At 39.4% G+C, this 15,948-nt stretch overlaps 1 protein-coding gene across 4 annotated transcripts in view; it reads right to left on the reverse strand.

The window, feature by feature from the left end:
* VPS54 (VPS54 subunit of GARP complex) overlaps positions 1 to 15,948 on the reverse strand; it is a 52,879-nt gene that overhangs the window by 27,274 nt on the left and 9,657 nt on the right. For 2 of the 4 annotated variants that reach the window (XM_075496820.1, XM_075496819.1), the window contains exons 3-9: positions 14,929 to 15,090; positions 13,826 to 14,067; positions 12,309 to 12,387; positions 9,305 to 9,339; positions 7,853 to 7,984; positions 4,775 to 5,160; positions 110 to 236 (exon numbers count right to left, since the gene is read on the reverse strand). In XM_075496820.1, the coding sequence (XP_075352935.1) occupies positions 110 to 236; positions 4,775 to 5,160; positions 7,853 to 7,984; positions 9,305 to 9,339; positions 12,309 to 12,387; positions 13,826 to 14,067; positions 14,929 to 15,064 (1,137 nt within the window). In that variant the 5' untranslated portion in view covers positions 15,065 to 15,090. Of the gene's footprint in view, positions 1 to 109; positions 237 to 4,774; positions 5,161 to 7,852; positions 7,985 to 9,304; positions 9,340 to 12,308; positions 12,388 to 13,254; positions 13,328 to 13,825; positions 14,074 to 14,928; positions 15,091 to 15,948 lie in introns of those variants that run through there. The other 2 variants (XM_075496821.1, XM_075496822.1) reach the window with 2 other exon arrangements.

Genomic DNA, 15,948 nt, shown 5'->3' on the forward strand with positions numbered 1-15,948 from the left:
AAAATTATAATGTTGCTACTACAGACCTGAGTGAATTAGTTGGTGCTGATTAAGTATGTTAAAGATGCAAACATATTCATCAGACAGTTTATTTCAATAACAGACATACCTCTTCTAGAATTTGGCAATCATCTTCTAGGGGTCTATTTAAATCATTGCGAGCGTAAGTTGAAAACTCTGCAATCATCATTTTATCTATCAGCTTTTCCAGTTCACAAAGCTGTGAGCCAAGATGCCTAAGAAAAACAGCCATTGAGATGTGAGCTAAATAATCAATCTGAAAATGAATCATCAGTTCACAGTTGAAGAAAATAACCACCCAGCAGGTAATTTCCATGCAATCAACAGTGGCTTAATGGGAGGCTGAAATTTTTCACTTCTTAGAGCATTTTTCAGAGGCACCGTCACCTTGCAGCAAAACATATGGACTTGAATATTGATGGAGGGTAAAAATTGGATTTAGGGCTTTTTTTTTTTTTTTCGGAAGGTGCCAAGTACCTCTCTTCCCAATGAAGTGAACCAGAACCAAGAATACTCAGCGCCTGTAAGTATATAGGTGTTAAAAAGAAGGAAGAATACTTTTGCTCGTCCAGTTCCTCAGCTCATCAGTCCGCAAGTTCTTCCACTTCAAACATTTGAGCTTTTGATGTGGTCACAAATTTAATTCACATGACTGAGATACAGTAATAGATTTACATTACAGGATGGCTTTCAGAGAACACAGAAGAGTTTTCAAATTTGTCATTTTTACACTACTCTAAGTTAAGAATTTTTTTGCCATGTATTACAGATTTTAAATCATATTTTGCAGACTGTTGTCATACAGAACTACAAGGGAATTTCTCACATCAGAAATGTCGACCGGTCTTGAAAAGTTGTGCAGCTAGAGAAACTTTTAGCAGAATAAAGTTAGAAGTGGGAATTTCAGAGATGCCAAACACTCCAGGTTTTCCAACTTCCATCGACAGCTGAGAGCACCAAGTACCTGTAAAAATCAGACTGCTTTTTCTTTAAAAAAAAAAAAAAAAAAAGGAAAAGACACTTTGCCAATGAGAATTAACAGGAGATGTGATATTTTAGATAAACCTGGATACAAATGAGGATGAACCTGCATGGCTTGCTGGCTTTAATTCAGTGCTGGTGTAGCTGGACTGTTAGCTTGCGTAGAGCAGCAAAAACATCTTAGCGCTCCCTGGTAGGAGCGCTGCTGTACCAATGCAAAGCCCACAGGATCCGGCCTCGCAGCCCACATAGGGCAAAGTCAGTGCCAGGGCACAAGGAAGCACAATGCCAGGGTGGCTCCTCCATGCAGAAGCCCCCATGGCCAGTGCTGAGCTGAACTGAATGAATCTTGCTGGATCTGAGTTAAGCAGATTAATTTTTTTTAATTTTAAGATGACCAGGGACATGTCTGCTTTTGAAATTGTTGGTCAAGAATTGGCTGGAATGGACAAAGCGGACATGTTTCAAATAACTAATTTAAGCAAAAATGGCCTCTAGAAAATCCAAGCCAGTTGCATCATGGACATTTTAAAACAAACCCAACAGAAAAAATTAAAGATTATTATTTGCAATGTAATGACAAGTTGCAAAACTTACTGCAGGACTAAAACCCACAACACAAAGGCTCTTACTTAGGTAAGCAAAGATGCTCTTTGGTAAATTATTTCTGTAACTGTGCTTAACTACACTGAAATACAACGTAACCTACGCTCTCAAACCTCAGGCATGGAAATGTCCAACAAGAGTTCCCAGCACTTGCCACCACCACTTCACCCAAGATGTTCTAGCCCCTAACAACAACAAAAAAATAACTCCACCCTGAAACACGCAAGAATAAGTCAAACCTTAATTCATACTCTAGCGAAACACCTTGACAATGATCTCTTAAGAGGTACCAGTCACAATGGGTCCTTTCAATGACTGAATACTACAATTCTCTTATGTACAATTATGAGTGCAGGGTAAAAATTCTTTTAAAATACACAGATGAGAACTATTTTACCAGGTGCCTGTGGTTTGCCAGCATACCTGTGCAAAAAAAAAAAAATCACTAGATCTCCATCACCCCAACAAGGATTGTGAAAACAATGTAAAAATTGGCAGTACGGATTTGTAATTTAGTTAACACATAAGTATTTTTTTTGTAAAATTAAAAAGATGAACTTGAAGGGGTTGAAGAGCTCTAAAACTTTAATTCTATCCTATAGCAGTAGCAAGCAATAATCATACAGTTATGACTGATACATGTAATGACTGGGGATATTAACCTAAAGACACCAATTTATTACTTCACAGCACCATTAAGGTGCTTTCATTATTTGCTATAACTAGAATCAAATTACATTTTTTTCTGCGTATAGCATGACAAGAGGAGAATAATTTTTGTATATGGGTGATCTGAATAGTTTTCTTACTGCGTTACATTGAATGATTCTGCGACATGACTCAATTTAAAGCTGTCTGTTCAAAACCAAGTTCTACAAGCTGCCACGCACAAGACTAAAGCAACAAGGTGGTTTTTTTTTTTTTTTTTTTTTAAATAAGATACAAATTATTTAGGAGAAAAAAGAGATACTAATTATTTAGAAAAATGAGATACTGATTTAGAAGTTAATCTCTTCTTAAAATATATCAGGTATTTAACTCACTTGACGATTGCAGCATTCTTACTCAGAACAAAGCAAGAACATCCATTTGTTATTTCTTGGAAAAAGCTGAAGTGTTTGTGTATGGCATCAATTTAGACTTTTTAAAATTTTATCTATTTTTAAAAACACAACATTCTGCTGAGAAGTTTTATCAAGATCTCCATCTTTCCATTGCACATTATTTCTCCAGACACACTATACACACAGGCCACTGTGAGACTTGGGAACAACTGTGCTGGGCTTCTCAATTGCACTTGCATCTCTGGTGGGGGTGATGACTTAGGCTGCATTTAATTCACCTTTCTGAACCTTTAGTATCCAAAGCAGAGGGCACATTTCCCACTCCTATCACTATTTTTAACTCTACCAAACCAACCAACTGAAATAACTTTTTACAGACAAGATGAATATTTACCTGCAAATATGTTCCACATCTGAGTGCAATTTTAAAATAATGGCACATTCTTGGGACATCACGCATACTGATCACAATGACAACAGAACTGCAGTCTGCTGATGTAGCACAGAGGTTACTTGATTGCAAAACACAACTAATTCTGATTGATGTTGTCACAGGGCTGTAGAAGTACACTCACTATCATCAAGGTAAACACAAATGTGACTCAGTCAAGGGCTGTGCACCACAATCAAGTGGTTAAGAGTAGGAACAGTAAAGAGGACAGAAACTGCACTGAGGTGTCTGAAGATGGACCATCTAAGCTAAAAGAAAGACTAACAGCTTCTAACAGATTTCCTCCCAATAGTTTATCAGCTCTTTTTAAAAAAAAAAAAATTTTTAATGTAATTATTTTAAAAAAAAAAACTTTTTCTGAGATCTTTTCTACATAGAATTTGAGTCTTTTTTCTGAACCAGCTAGAAGGGGTGTTAGAAGAGAAGCTCATCTGAACAGACGGACAAGAGTAGTAACGGTATAAAGTTCTGAACGTTCATGTTACCGTTACTGAGCAACCACCATGTTTTTATTATGCAAGCGGGGAACCACCAGCTTGCAGGAACCACATAGCCTCTAAACAAAACAAAACACTCCCCAGCATCAACTTATAAAACTAAGTGTACAGCTCCAACTGGCTGATGAGCTGATTTAACATACACTACTTCTGCCAGCATCATACCACAGTGGCAGCTTTGCATATGACACTTTTATCCTGTATACAACCGTTACGATAGCTTATTTTACATCAGCTAAAAGGATTCTACTGTAGTAATACTCTTGCATATCACAGAGGGAACCTTGCCCAGTGCAGTGGCATCTCCCAAGTGGAGCTCTAAGCATCCACTGTTAACAGAAGCAGCCAGCATGGGACCTTGGACTCACTAATTCCCATCACTGTAGCAAACACAGGTGAAAAAATAGTAGCAACAGCAGCTTGGGCAGCACCTTCCCACTGTTTCTTCCTTTCCCAACTTCAGCAGCTCATAGAACTGGATTTCTCAGTGAGATGGAGCAAGGGGAAGCACCCCCTGGCCACCGTAAATACAGCTCTCCACAAGAGCAGACATGGCTGAACACATCCCATCCGACCAGTTGTCAACCTCAGACCATGTTTTGAGACGTGGTTTGATAGCTTTGCACTGGCTTTTGCTTGCAAAAGCTTCTTCCCGCACAAGCATAGGCTGGAGGCTGACCTACTCAACACACAGCCTGTGCATATTCCTGTGACACCACATGCCTAGGTCAGTCACTAAAGACAGTGGCCCAGAGCAGAGCTGTGTAGCAAGAACTGGATCTCTGGGGTGCTGCATGCATGAGGATTGCAGACCACCACTTGGAAACCATCTCTCAGCTGTGGGCTACAAGCCCTGCAAGATGAAGGTCCAGCCACTGCTTGGCTCTCATCTCTGCACCCCTAAACCATCTGTAGACAAGAATTGAGTACAAAGCATCTAGATGTTAAAAGTTCATCCCCCCCTAAAAGAAAATTCTCTCTGGCACATGCATTTAGTCACACTGCTTATGCCACACTTACATTTTTGTACCTTTTATACTATGTCCTCCAAGAATGAACAAACAAAGGTAAAACAAACCCCTTCAGCCAACATAATGTGCTCAACACATTCTAGCTCTTGTTGCATTTTATTCATTTCCTAGATGGTTACCTACCGGAAACTGTGAATGCCTTGAAGTTCTTGCTGTAACACCTCCTGTGTTGTTGATATTAAGTCCAAAGCTCCAACAAACTCAGAAGTAGATAGCAGCAACTGTACCGTGGGCTGTGTTTGGTGTACAGTAGCCATTAACTTCAGTTTATTGTATGCTTTTATACAGTTATTTCTGGTGAGTGACAGTCTTAAAACTCGAAGCGATCCTTCACACATTACTTTATCAATTTTGGAGATTTTCTCTCTAAGTAATTTTACAGCCTGGGAGGTTTTCCTGAGGTAGTCCTGCAACTCGTGCTGAGAGGTCATTGCATGAAAAAATGCTTCTGAACGCAGAGAAATCTGATGAGCAATATTGACTTCCACAATGTCCAGATAATGGCTCAGCTAGAAAGAGGATGGAGGAGGAAACAGTGTTGTTATGACTTGGCAAGTTTATCACCATGCAAATCTACTTTCAGGGTATTTGTCTTATTGTATCACAAGGAAATTTTGCTAATAAAAATTAAAACCCTTTGTCAGATTAGCAAGCAAATAACTACCCATTGTGGTTCGATCATTTGTTTTTTAAAAGAGCTCAAAAATCACTTTGGGAAGGCTGACTTGATGCCTCCCCTGCTTGAAAATTACAAGGTAGAAAAAGCAAGGAATCTTCAAATATCCAAGCTTTTATACCACATAGCTGCACACTGGCACTGTTACAATACAGCCATTAACCAGGAGACAGTTCTGGATACTGGCTTGCAAGTAAGAACAGTATACACATGCAAATATGCTATGTACTTCGGGTCACTGAAGTTGCTAAAGATGCAGCCCAACTATAACTGATGACATGGCTTTGGAATGGCCCTGTTCATTTAAAAGGCTGTAGCACCTTCTTTGTAGAAAAATCCTCAGGATATCTCTGGCTGCAGTTGTTTTTTTGCCAACCAGTTGGAGCTCCTATTAAACATATTTCCTGTGCACTGGCACTGTGGGATTCCCAGGGACAGAGTATGCCTACATGTTCAGAACGTGAAATTCAAATTCTCTATGTCAAACAGTTACCAGACCACTGGGTTGGCCTGATTATTTGAGCTGTAAAAGCTCTGTGTTCTGGCTTATGCTGAACATGCAAACTCAAAGGACTGAGGCATTAGGATGCTCATCTGAATGCTAATACTTAGATGACCTGGTTTCTAAGAGGTGCCAAACACTCAAACCTCATGCTGAATTTCAAAAGGCCTATCCAGAGATGGAAAGAAAATCAGCTGAAGAATGCCTCCTTCTTATAGTTATTTTCATCCTGCATATACACTGGGGATTTATACAATATGCCAACCCATCTTTTTTGTACTACATTTAATAAAAAACTTCCTCCACCAAACAGCTGTGACACACCTAGCCCACAGGAAAAGCTGAGACACTGTGACACAGGGATCAGAGAAAGGGTTATTATGATCTTTCATTTATGTGGTTGTACCAACCAGATGCCTCAGGTCCCTTCACTATGCTAAGCAAGGTAGAACAAACAGAACAAAATGATAGTACCTGCCTCAAAGAGCTTACAGTTCCTATGTAGGGTAAGACATGGAAGGAGCTAAGGAGGAAAAAATGTCAGGGGGAAATTGTTCAAGTAGATCAGCAGCAGTCCAAAAGCACTAATAGCCTAAGTACATTTGCTTAAGGCAGATTTTTTCCAAATCCTGTTGAAAAATACTGCCTAGAGCTAAGGATAATTATGGCAGCAGGGTGCCTACTTACACGTGGTAAGTGTAAACCTTGTGCAGTTCAGAGCCTTTAAAAAGTAAAACAAAAAAATTGGGCCCATTTCAGTAACATGAAGCAGTGTAATAATCTATCAGGCATGTGGCTTGGAGGCAACAGAACTGTTTTATACTCTTTAGGTATTTGTATCACCTCTCCAAAGGAGCGTGGCTCACAGCTATTCAAAGCCTTATTTTCACTCCACTGCATCAGAGAGGGCTCTGAGTCTCCTTTGCTCAAAGTCCATGTTGAGTGTCCATCCTCCTGCTGCCAGGCTCACTTTGTGAGTTTAAAGCATATGCCGGACACTGCTTTTTCATCTTCAGACAGCAACTGCCACAAGAAACTCCAAAGTATTCCTCCAACTTTAGGTGTGGAGGACAACCCAAGGAAGGATCAAGTTAGCCTCCAGCAAGCCTGTCTCTTCCTCCTGACCTGGAGGGAGAGCAGGAAGACTAATTCCTGGAAATTTGGAAACATCTTCCAGAAGATCTCATGTTATTTTTTCTTAAGGCACCTCACTACTTCCCCCCTACCCCCTGCTAGCTCCCAGAAGCTTTAGTAAGTTAAACAGGAGGGAAAATTAAAGTTAGAAAACAGACTCCAAAATTATGTAGATTTTCTATAAACATTTTGTGGGTATTTGTACCATAAAAATGATTCGTTATGGGATTTTCTACACTATGCCTACATAACTAACAACAACAAAAAAAAACCACCAAAAGAAACCCCCACGTAAAGACTTCTGTTTCCAATATGAAGGACAAAGTTCTGCTTTCATGCTCTCCAATGCACTCAAGTCCTTTGTGAAATGCAAAAATGGATCAGTGCAGATGACAAGACAACAAAAGGCAAGAGGAAGCTTCTGACATACAAAACCCTAGGATTTAGTATTTCTTTTAGCACAGAAACCACAGTGCCTTGAATCTGGGGTTTTCCTGAGATGCGAGAAAGCAATAAACAGTGTACAACCTCTAGCTTTCCCTTCTCATGGAATTGCTTTTCCTCCCTTAAATATAGCTCCACATCTCTGAAGTTCTCAACATATACCTACATCACTAAGTTTCAGTGGTCATGAAGAGCCAATTATTATGCCATATACAGATTCTTTTTTCCAGATTTTATAGATACATTTATTTACCAGGGGAAAAAAGTTCTCTTTCAGTAAGATGCTTCCTGCATTGTTTACTAACAATCTGCAGCCTGATGCAAAATGAGAGATAACAAACCCCACAACAGTGATGTCTCAACAAAGAGTACAGAACAGCAGCAATGGAGTTTCTCTGTAGTAAGTAACAGCTGTGATGGATAACATCTTGTATCAAAGTTGTACCTTTTCTTGAAGTAACTTGGAGGAAGCTGCATCACGATTTCCTTTTCCACCAGCAGTACTAAAATGAGACCATGGTAAAACGGCATTAAATGTTAAGGAATCTTCCAAGGCAAAATCTGGTTTCATAAAAATCTGAAACAGAAAAACAAAAGAAATAAATGCATCTCTCTCACCCCTACATTTTCCTCCCCAGTTTAACACACCTTCTGTCTCATGAAGCTAACAGGGACCTTATTTGTTAATTTTTCAAAAACCAATATCCAGGCAAACAAATTCATTCCAGACCTTATAACTTTACATCTTAAAAGCTTCTGTGATCTGACAAAGTCTTATCTTCCTAAAAGTGGAAGTCACAGCTCCAAAATTACATAGGTTATCAAGCACTTAAAATGATCTAAACATCCTGAGCATGAAAACATAGGCAACATTAAACTGCAGGTGGGTCCTCTAAAGGATCAGAGTGAATGTTCTTCAATAGCAGGGGCATCCTACTGCTGATGTGCTCAGTTCTGGGGCCATAGCTGAATCCAGCATAGGATCCAGCCAGCTGTCAGGGTGTAGCAAGTGTTGCCTGGGAGGGAACAGAGCCTCAAGCTGATCTCCTTTAGCACAATATAGCAAACGTGCCGGTCGCAGAAAGAGTCAGTAACATGTAACATTAACTACACATGTCAGAGAACTAGTAATGTAAAATTCTCTCTGATAACGTTATTTTTACTTGACAAATTGGTACAAACCTTGAGCTTCCACACAGACAGTAGTACTGTTTCCCCTGTATTTATAAAGTGTAATTTTAAAAGGTTCAACATAGACTATAGCATCACACCACACTCAAACATTCTTGTTTCCTGGACTTTAAACATTGCAGTGACAGCTATTCAAGCAACAGCCTACACAACTGGGACAGAGATGCTGACCCATATTAACACTCTGACTTCTTAATGTACCTAGAAAAAATTATTCAGACTGAAATAGAATCTGGAGTTGTGTCTTTTGTCAATCTGTCACAAAAAACCCACACCATATAGGCTGCAAGCATATATGCAAGAGGGCTTTGCTCAAGGATTCAAGGAGTTAAACCTAATGCTCAGTTCTATGCTATGCAACATTCAAGCTTCTATCAAACTCTTCAGTTCCCCTTTCCTCCTAGAACGCAGAGTGGCTAATTTTGCCCAGCTCTGAGGTTTTAACTATTAAAGATGAAAAAAATAATGGCATTTAATATTCTACTTTAAGTAAGAGAAAAATCAAGACCACGGGAAACAACAACAAAAAAAAGAAAGAAAAAGCAGATTGTTCATAGTCTTTTTAAATTCTGAGCACTGCAGATCCTCTTGAGAATCAGCTCAAGTAATCAGCTTGGAGAAAATTTCTACAAAGAGAGTACATTCATATATTCAAGACTACATGTGAGAAATCCTTATAAAAGCTTAGAGTGCACAGGAACCATACCTTAGGTACTTGTTCCAGATCTGTCCTGGATTTATCTAAAATTAAACAAAATACAAGAAGTCATTCATGAGCAAACGATGGAAAACAATTACCTTGAACACTATGAAACCCTATGAGGAAGTTTTCAAGACAACGGTGCCAGATTCCTCACAGGGAGTGGACAGGGAACAGTGGTTATAAATTAAAACGAGAGGTTCTGACTGAACACAAGGAAAACCTTTTTCACCACGAGGACAATCAAGTATTGGAGCAGGCTGCCCAGAGAGACTAGATACTCTCCATCCTTGGAGGCTTTCAAGGCCCGTCTAGATAAAGCCCTAAACAGCTTGGCCTGACCTCACAGCTGAACTAGCTTTGAGATGGCAGTTGCAGTAAAGACCTTCTGAAGTCCCTTCCAACCTGAAATATTTTGATCCTTTGAAACACTCTGTTGTCCTTTGTAGTTTAGGTCTCGTGCTCGGAGTATTCAAAGGTACTTGCACTTGGCTGCTTTGACAGTGAAAATGTTAGTCATACAAAGCAATCTACTTAGCACTTCACATTCCTTAACACACTGTTCAATCAACTGGCAAGGGCCAGTAAAAGGTCCGTCTAACATCACCCCAATTTTAATGCTCCATACTGAAGCTGTCCATATAATCACTTCTGCACAGCACTTGGAAAATGAATGCACAAAGGCTGGCAAGAAGGATGAATGAGGACTCAGGACAGAGTCCTGAGCACACTGAGCAAGCAGCACAGAAGTAGCCCTTCCCTTGAAGTAAGCTGACCTGACAATTTCAGAGGGTAAGATAGTTGAGCTGGGAAAAGAGGTGCATTGTTGTAACCCAGCAGAACTTGAAGAAAAGGCAAATTCAGACTTTTAAGGTCTAGCCAAAATCCCCTTTTCCTCCCCTACTCATTAACTTAGTGTGCATCATGAATAGGGGGCAAATTGGAGGCCAGAAAAGGTGAGGAATTTAAAAACAACAAGCCCATACACCTCAGCTGGACAGTCTACTCCTCCCTGACAAACAAGGCAAGTGCTACATCAGCATTATCTCCCACATTTCTCTCACCTCTTTGGTTCTTACTTTGTTTGTTACTTTATTTGTATTGAAATACACAAGGCAACCTAGGAATAATCCTGCTGTCCTCAGCCTTTGGACAGACCAACTCTTACGGAAGTGAAAGGCTGGAGTTAGAGGAAGACAGGCAACACTAACAAAAGAAACTATAGAAAATAGAGTGTTTCAGTTTACCAAATGATGCTTCTCCTAGGAACTGTCCATCTACCCAAGAAGCTCCCAGTTACTTTGGTGGCACAGTAATTTTCTCTTTTTAAAAGGACTCGACTCCTTCAAAATGGATTGAGCTAAGCCTGAAGAAGTAACTTTTATTTTGCACTGTATGTGCCACAAGCAGACTCATTCAGGAATAGCTATTCCAAAATGACACCAAGTACAGAGAAACCCTACTGAAGGGCTTCCTTTTGCGTGGAAAAGGAGAAAGCAAGCTGATTGAAAGAACTTGATCAAAAGGAGTAAACTACTGAATGCTTCTAGCTGCATTACCTGTAGACATTGATATAGACAAGCCTGATCAAACAGTAAATGAACCCTTTTATGCTAACATTTTTGAGAAGATAAATTAAAATAAATTAGATATTAAAAGTTTGCTCCAGGTTGTGAGTGTTTCTTTTCCTTTTGCTTGTCTCTTCTTTTTCATTTTGCCTCTCGCCTTCCTTTGTCCAGTTTCATATTAGCTGAACTACTTCCATAAAATCTAGAAATTCAGCCTTGCTACAGCTGTGGACACCAAAAAAAGTTTTCCAGGTAGTCTTTGCTAACAGTAATCAGAGAAATACTAACCAGAGAACTCGCCAGAGTAGAACTTCATGAAGTTCAACACAGGAAAAGGCAAAGTCCTGCACCTGGAGAGGAATAACCCCAAGCACCAGTACACACTAGGGGTCTAGTGGCTAGAAAGCATCCCTGCAGAAAGGGACCTGGGGTCCTGGCAGACAACAAACTGACCATGAGCCAGTAGTGCACTCTTGCGGCAAAGCATCCTGGGTTGCATTAGGTAGAGAATTGCCAGCAGGTTGAGGGAAGGTGATCCTCCCTCTCCACTCAGCACTGATGAGACATCTGGAGCATTGTGTCCAGTTCTGAGCTCCCCAGTACAAGACAGACCTAAACATACTGGAACGAGTCCAGTGAAGGGCCACAAAGATGATTAAGAGACCAGGGCATTTTTCACAGGAGGAGAGGCTGAGAAAGCTGAGACTGTTTAGCCTGGAAAAGCTCAAGGGGGATCTCAGCAATGTTTTTAAACATCTGATGAGAGGGTGTAAAGAAGACAGAGCAGGCTTTTCTCAGTGGAGCCCAGTGACAGGACAAGAGGCAACAGGCAGAAACTGATACACAAAAAAAAAATCCATCTGAACATAGGGAAACACTTTTAGTGTGAGGGTGTTCAAACACTGAAACAGGTTGCCCAGAGAGGTTGTGTAATCTCCATCCGTGGATAAATTCAAAACCCAACTGGACACTGTCCTCCCGTAGGTGACCCTGCTTGAGCAGGTGGGTTGGACTAGACCATCTTGAGACGTCACTTCCCACCTTAGCCATTCCGTGATCCTCATGGCAGAGACACAGGAATGGCCCAGTGCTGCCATTCTTCATTGCAAAGTCAACAGCTGCTAGAAATTTGATGCAACAGTTTCAATGGATCTTAAATAAAAGGAAGTTAAACAAAACACTGCCAGGGACATAATGACCTGCCATGAATGCAAACATGCCATGAAAAGTTTAAGAGCAGGTATCACAAGCATTTTGACCTATAAAATATCAGCAGTGGTCATGAATACTTCTAGTCAATCATGTCTGAGTTTTCAATTGTTGTTCACCAGCAGCTATTTTTGCACATGAAGTCCCTGAGCAAGTAAAGGAGATGATCAGTATGTTATAGGAGTCATTAAAGAAATTACTTTTTAACAGCTAAAGGAAGGCTTTGACTGTACCATGGGTGTGTAATAGAGTCCTGTCGAAGGTATCTTTAGGAGCACAAATATTCTTGCATCTTTCATGAATCTTCTCTCTCTGTAAAAGAGAAAAGATATTAAAGAATTACTTTGAGGCTTTAAAAAGATTTTTTTTTTGAAGCAGAACATTCAGAACGTTTTCAGTGAAACATACTGCATTAAGCCAAATAATCCTGACAAGTTCACAATAATTTTTTTTCCCTCTTAAAACTCAGATGATGTTTGTCCAAGTGAAAGGTAACACAGGTTGAAATTTTTGCCTATGTTGTTTTTTCAGTATCTTTACATCTCAAGAGAAAATGAACACAAAAGTTATTGAAGAGGTGTAATAACCTCTGTACTTAATGCGATAGAACCATAGACCAATTGTAATTACATATCCAAACATTTATTTGCTGTCTAATCCAGAAATCACACTAACACACAATGAATGCTTTTTCATTGCTAAATTAAATCGGATCAAAGTAGAAATTGCTTCCACATCTTACTAATGAGCACCTTACTGAAACCACGTATCTTGTTTCATCATGCTGAGCTTCAAATTTTATCCACAGGTGTAAACAACACCAGAAACCATAGCGGTGAGAAATTACGTTTCTAAAGAACACAGATGTTAGCTAGATCTCTGCTAGAAGCTACATCATGGGTCAGTTCCCTCTTCCTAAAACCTTCTTTCATTTCGCAGTCCCTGCTAATGGATGAGCTCTTAAACGTTTCAGATGTTGAATGTGTGAACTAATAGCAATAGATCAGTTACAGACAATTCCCTTCCACATACTTTAACTGATTTACATAAGTAACACTTCCTGCAGCTAATTCTGTAACAGCAAAACAATAAGAAAGTTACAAACCAAGGAAGCAGAAAACAGTGGGAGACTTCTACATGTTCTTTCAGTTAAAAAAAGAAAGAATACTACATACTTACTGACACCTGTATTTTAAGAGTTTGTAGAAGTCTCCTACTGGTCCTGGTGTCCTTAGATGTAGCTTAAACTTTCCTGTTACAAAAGAAATCATCAAGATAATAGGCCTATTTATAGTTTAAAAACTTCATGTATAAATGTTTAATCACTAGAGACTCTTAAAAAAATATCTCCAAGCCTTGCAGCGCACAGTCACGTTTTAAATTTGATGCAAAGGTCTGAAAATGCTATGTTGCACTGTAGGGCCCAATCGTTAAACAATCCTTACAGAAAAATTATTGATAATCAGAAAGAATAAATAGGAACTGCAAGCCCTGGTACGGAGCACAGTATTCAGAAATACAAATGAAAAAAAAAATTAAATTGCCTAGAGAGAATTTAAACAGCATTTTCCACACTACAAATATTGAGATTATAAAACAAGAAAAGCCTAATGAAGAGTCAACAAGCACTGAAGAGCAACTTAATTATCAGCTAACTGTATGATAACTACTAACAGGGACAATCTCTAATTAGAAGAAGGATCTCAAATCTCTTTCTGGCTGTACTAGGTGCATCTAATTTTGTTCTTACCGGAGTGATTTCCTGTTGGTATAATGCAAAATGTTCCTTGGTAATCTGTGGGAGGTAGAATGAAGGCGTGACTTCAGTGTCCACAAAGTCTACTCCCCATGTTTTTGTAAAGAAATCAGATTCCCTTTTTGCTAACCTAGGATCATTTAGTGCTGCTGGGAGATTGACTTTGGAATGATAAATAGTCCATCTGTGCTGATCCACAACTAGAGATGGGCTGTCACATAAATTACTAGGATCGCCTGCAGCACAAAAGACAAGACAGTTTGTTAAGGTGAGAAACTGAAAGTTGTATTTTTGCTAAAATGTGGTTCTTAAGCAAACCATGTTTCCACAATTACATAGTGGATCAGAATTATTTATGCAAAAGACGCAAGATATTCTCCTTCTGCAACACTTTAACTTGCATTTCTTCTATCAGATTAACCAACACAAGTTTTGAACACAGTGGTGTGTTCACACTCATTAAATATATTTAGCTCAACAACATTAGCTTCTATTGAAAAGAAAAAAAAAGTCCAACTGCAAACACATTTTTAATAATCTGAACTCGATCAGAATGACAGTTGCAATTTATTAGCATTATGTTTCATAAGATCCCACCCCACCTACTCCTTTTTATAAACTAAGCTTTAGTACACCACAGCATCTATACACTGTGACCAAACCCTGGTTTTACAATAGCACCAGAGACTTATGACAGTGCTAGAGACAGGTCCTGGTCTCTTGCTTCCCACTGCAAGAGTGCCGGGGTGTTTCACAGAAGTACTGCAACTAGACTCCAAGCACGCCGGACAGGTCTTTTACAGGCTCTGACAGAATATACCCTCTTCTTGTATGTAGTACGTATCATAGCTATAATGCGGAATCACACAAGCAAGATCCTATCTATAATGTGGACATCTAAAAACAAGCTGCAAATAGGAAGGCTCTCCCATTGCTCCAAAGGGACACTGGGTGGTATAAAGCAGAATTACAGCATACTTTGAAATAAGACTATGGCTTAATACACTACTCCCAGTATACGAGAAAATTTGGCTGAACAATTGTAAATGGATTAGCAAATTTAACTGCATTTTCACTTTCCTTGACACCAACATTACCTGTAGGTTCCTTGGGACACACATCAGGCAGTGACTGTACAGGTCGAAAACGTTTTGTGGCATCCATTTCCTTTTTAAAGAAAGCATCACTGCTGTTTGACTGAGGCACTGGTGAAGAACTGTGGCTTGATGCCATTGCATAAAATCACCACTTGATAAAAGCTAAATAAGAAACAATACATATCAAGGCTTTAATAAAATTCCAGTTACGGATTTTATCCAAACAATGACACTCCATCAGCTACATAGTATTTTTTTAACTGCAACACTTTAACTGACACATTTCAACAGCAACAGGGGAAAGTTTATTTTAAACACAAAAATAAAAGGCATAAGGTAACTTCATAGTCTGTTTCCTCCCACACCTCTAGGTTTGGATGATATTTTGTTCTTGCACACAGCACCAATAAAATCATATGTTTTAAAAAAAAAAAAGTGTCGTTCAGGCACTTCTGCCTTTCTATTGCCATAACTATTGCAGTCACAGTGGAACTTCATCACAGATATCAGGAAGCTTGAGTAGACAAATGTATAGCCTTCCACCTCCTCTTCCCTCCTACTTATCCTCAGTGACTGCAGGGAGCAGATCACTTTTGCATCTGCAGAGGCATGCCACACTCAGTGAGGTTTAACCACAGTGCATTACATGCCGCAGTGAAAAAGGTAAGGGATATTCTGTGCCCTCACTTTGTTGCACTGCCTTAATGTTATGACTCCAGCAACAGGAAGTGCACTGTTTTCTCCAAATGAGGCGGCCTGCAACCTGTGTTCATGGTTCACCCAGGCCCAGCAACAGCTACCCACAGATAAAATATATCATTAATTATTTACAGTAATTGAAATCATTATCACATTTCAGACAAATCAGAATCTGAAGAACACAAGCATACTATGTATATCAGAAAAGCATGAGCATGTGCTATGCACAGAAGACAGACATCTTTTATCACTTGAATCGGGAAAATTGCCAATTCAACTTTTCATGGCTGTCTAGTAAAGTAAACTATAGTTTATTTCAAC

The sequence above is a fragment of the Mycteria americana genome, chromosome 3 (assembly GCF_035582795.1).
Source record: "Mycteria americana isolate JAX WOST 10 ecotype Jacksonville Zoo and Gardens chromosome 3, USCA_MyAme_1.0, whole genome shotgun sequence".
NCBI classification, from domain to species: domain Eukaryota; kingdom Metazoa; phylum Chordata; class Aves; order Ciconiiformes; family Ciconiidae; genus Mycteria; species Mycteria americana.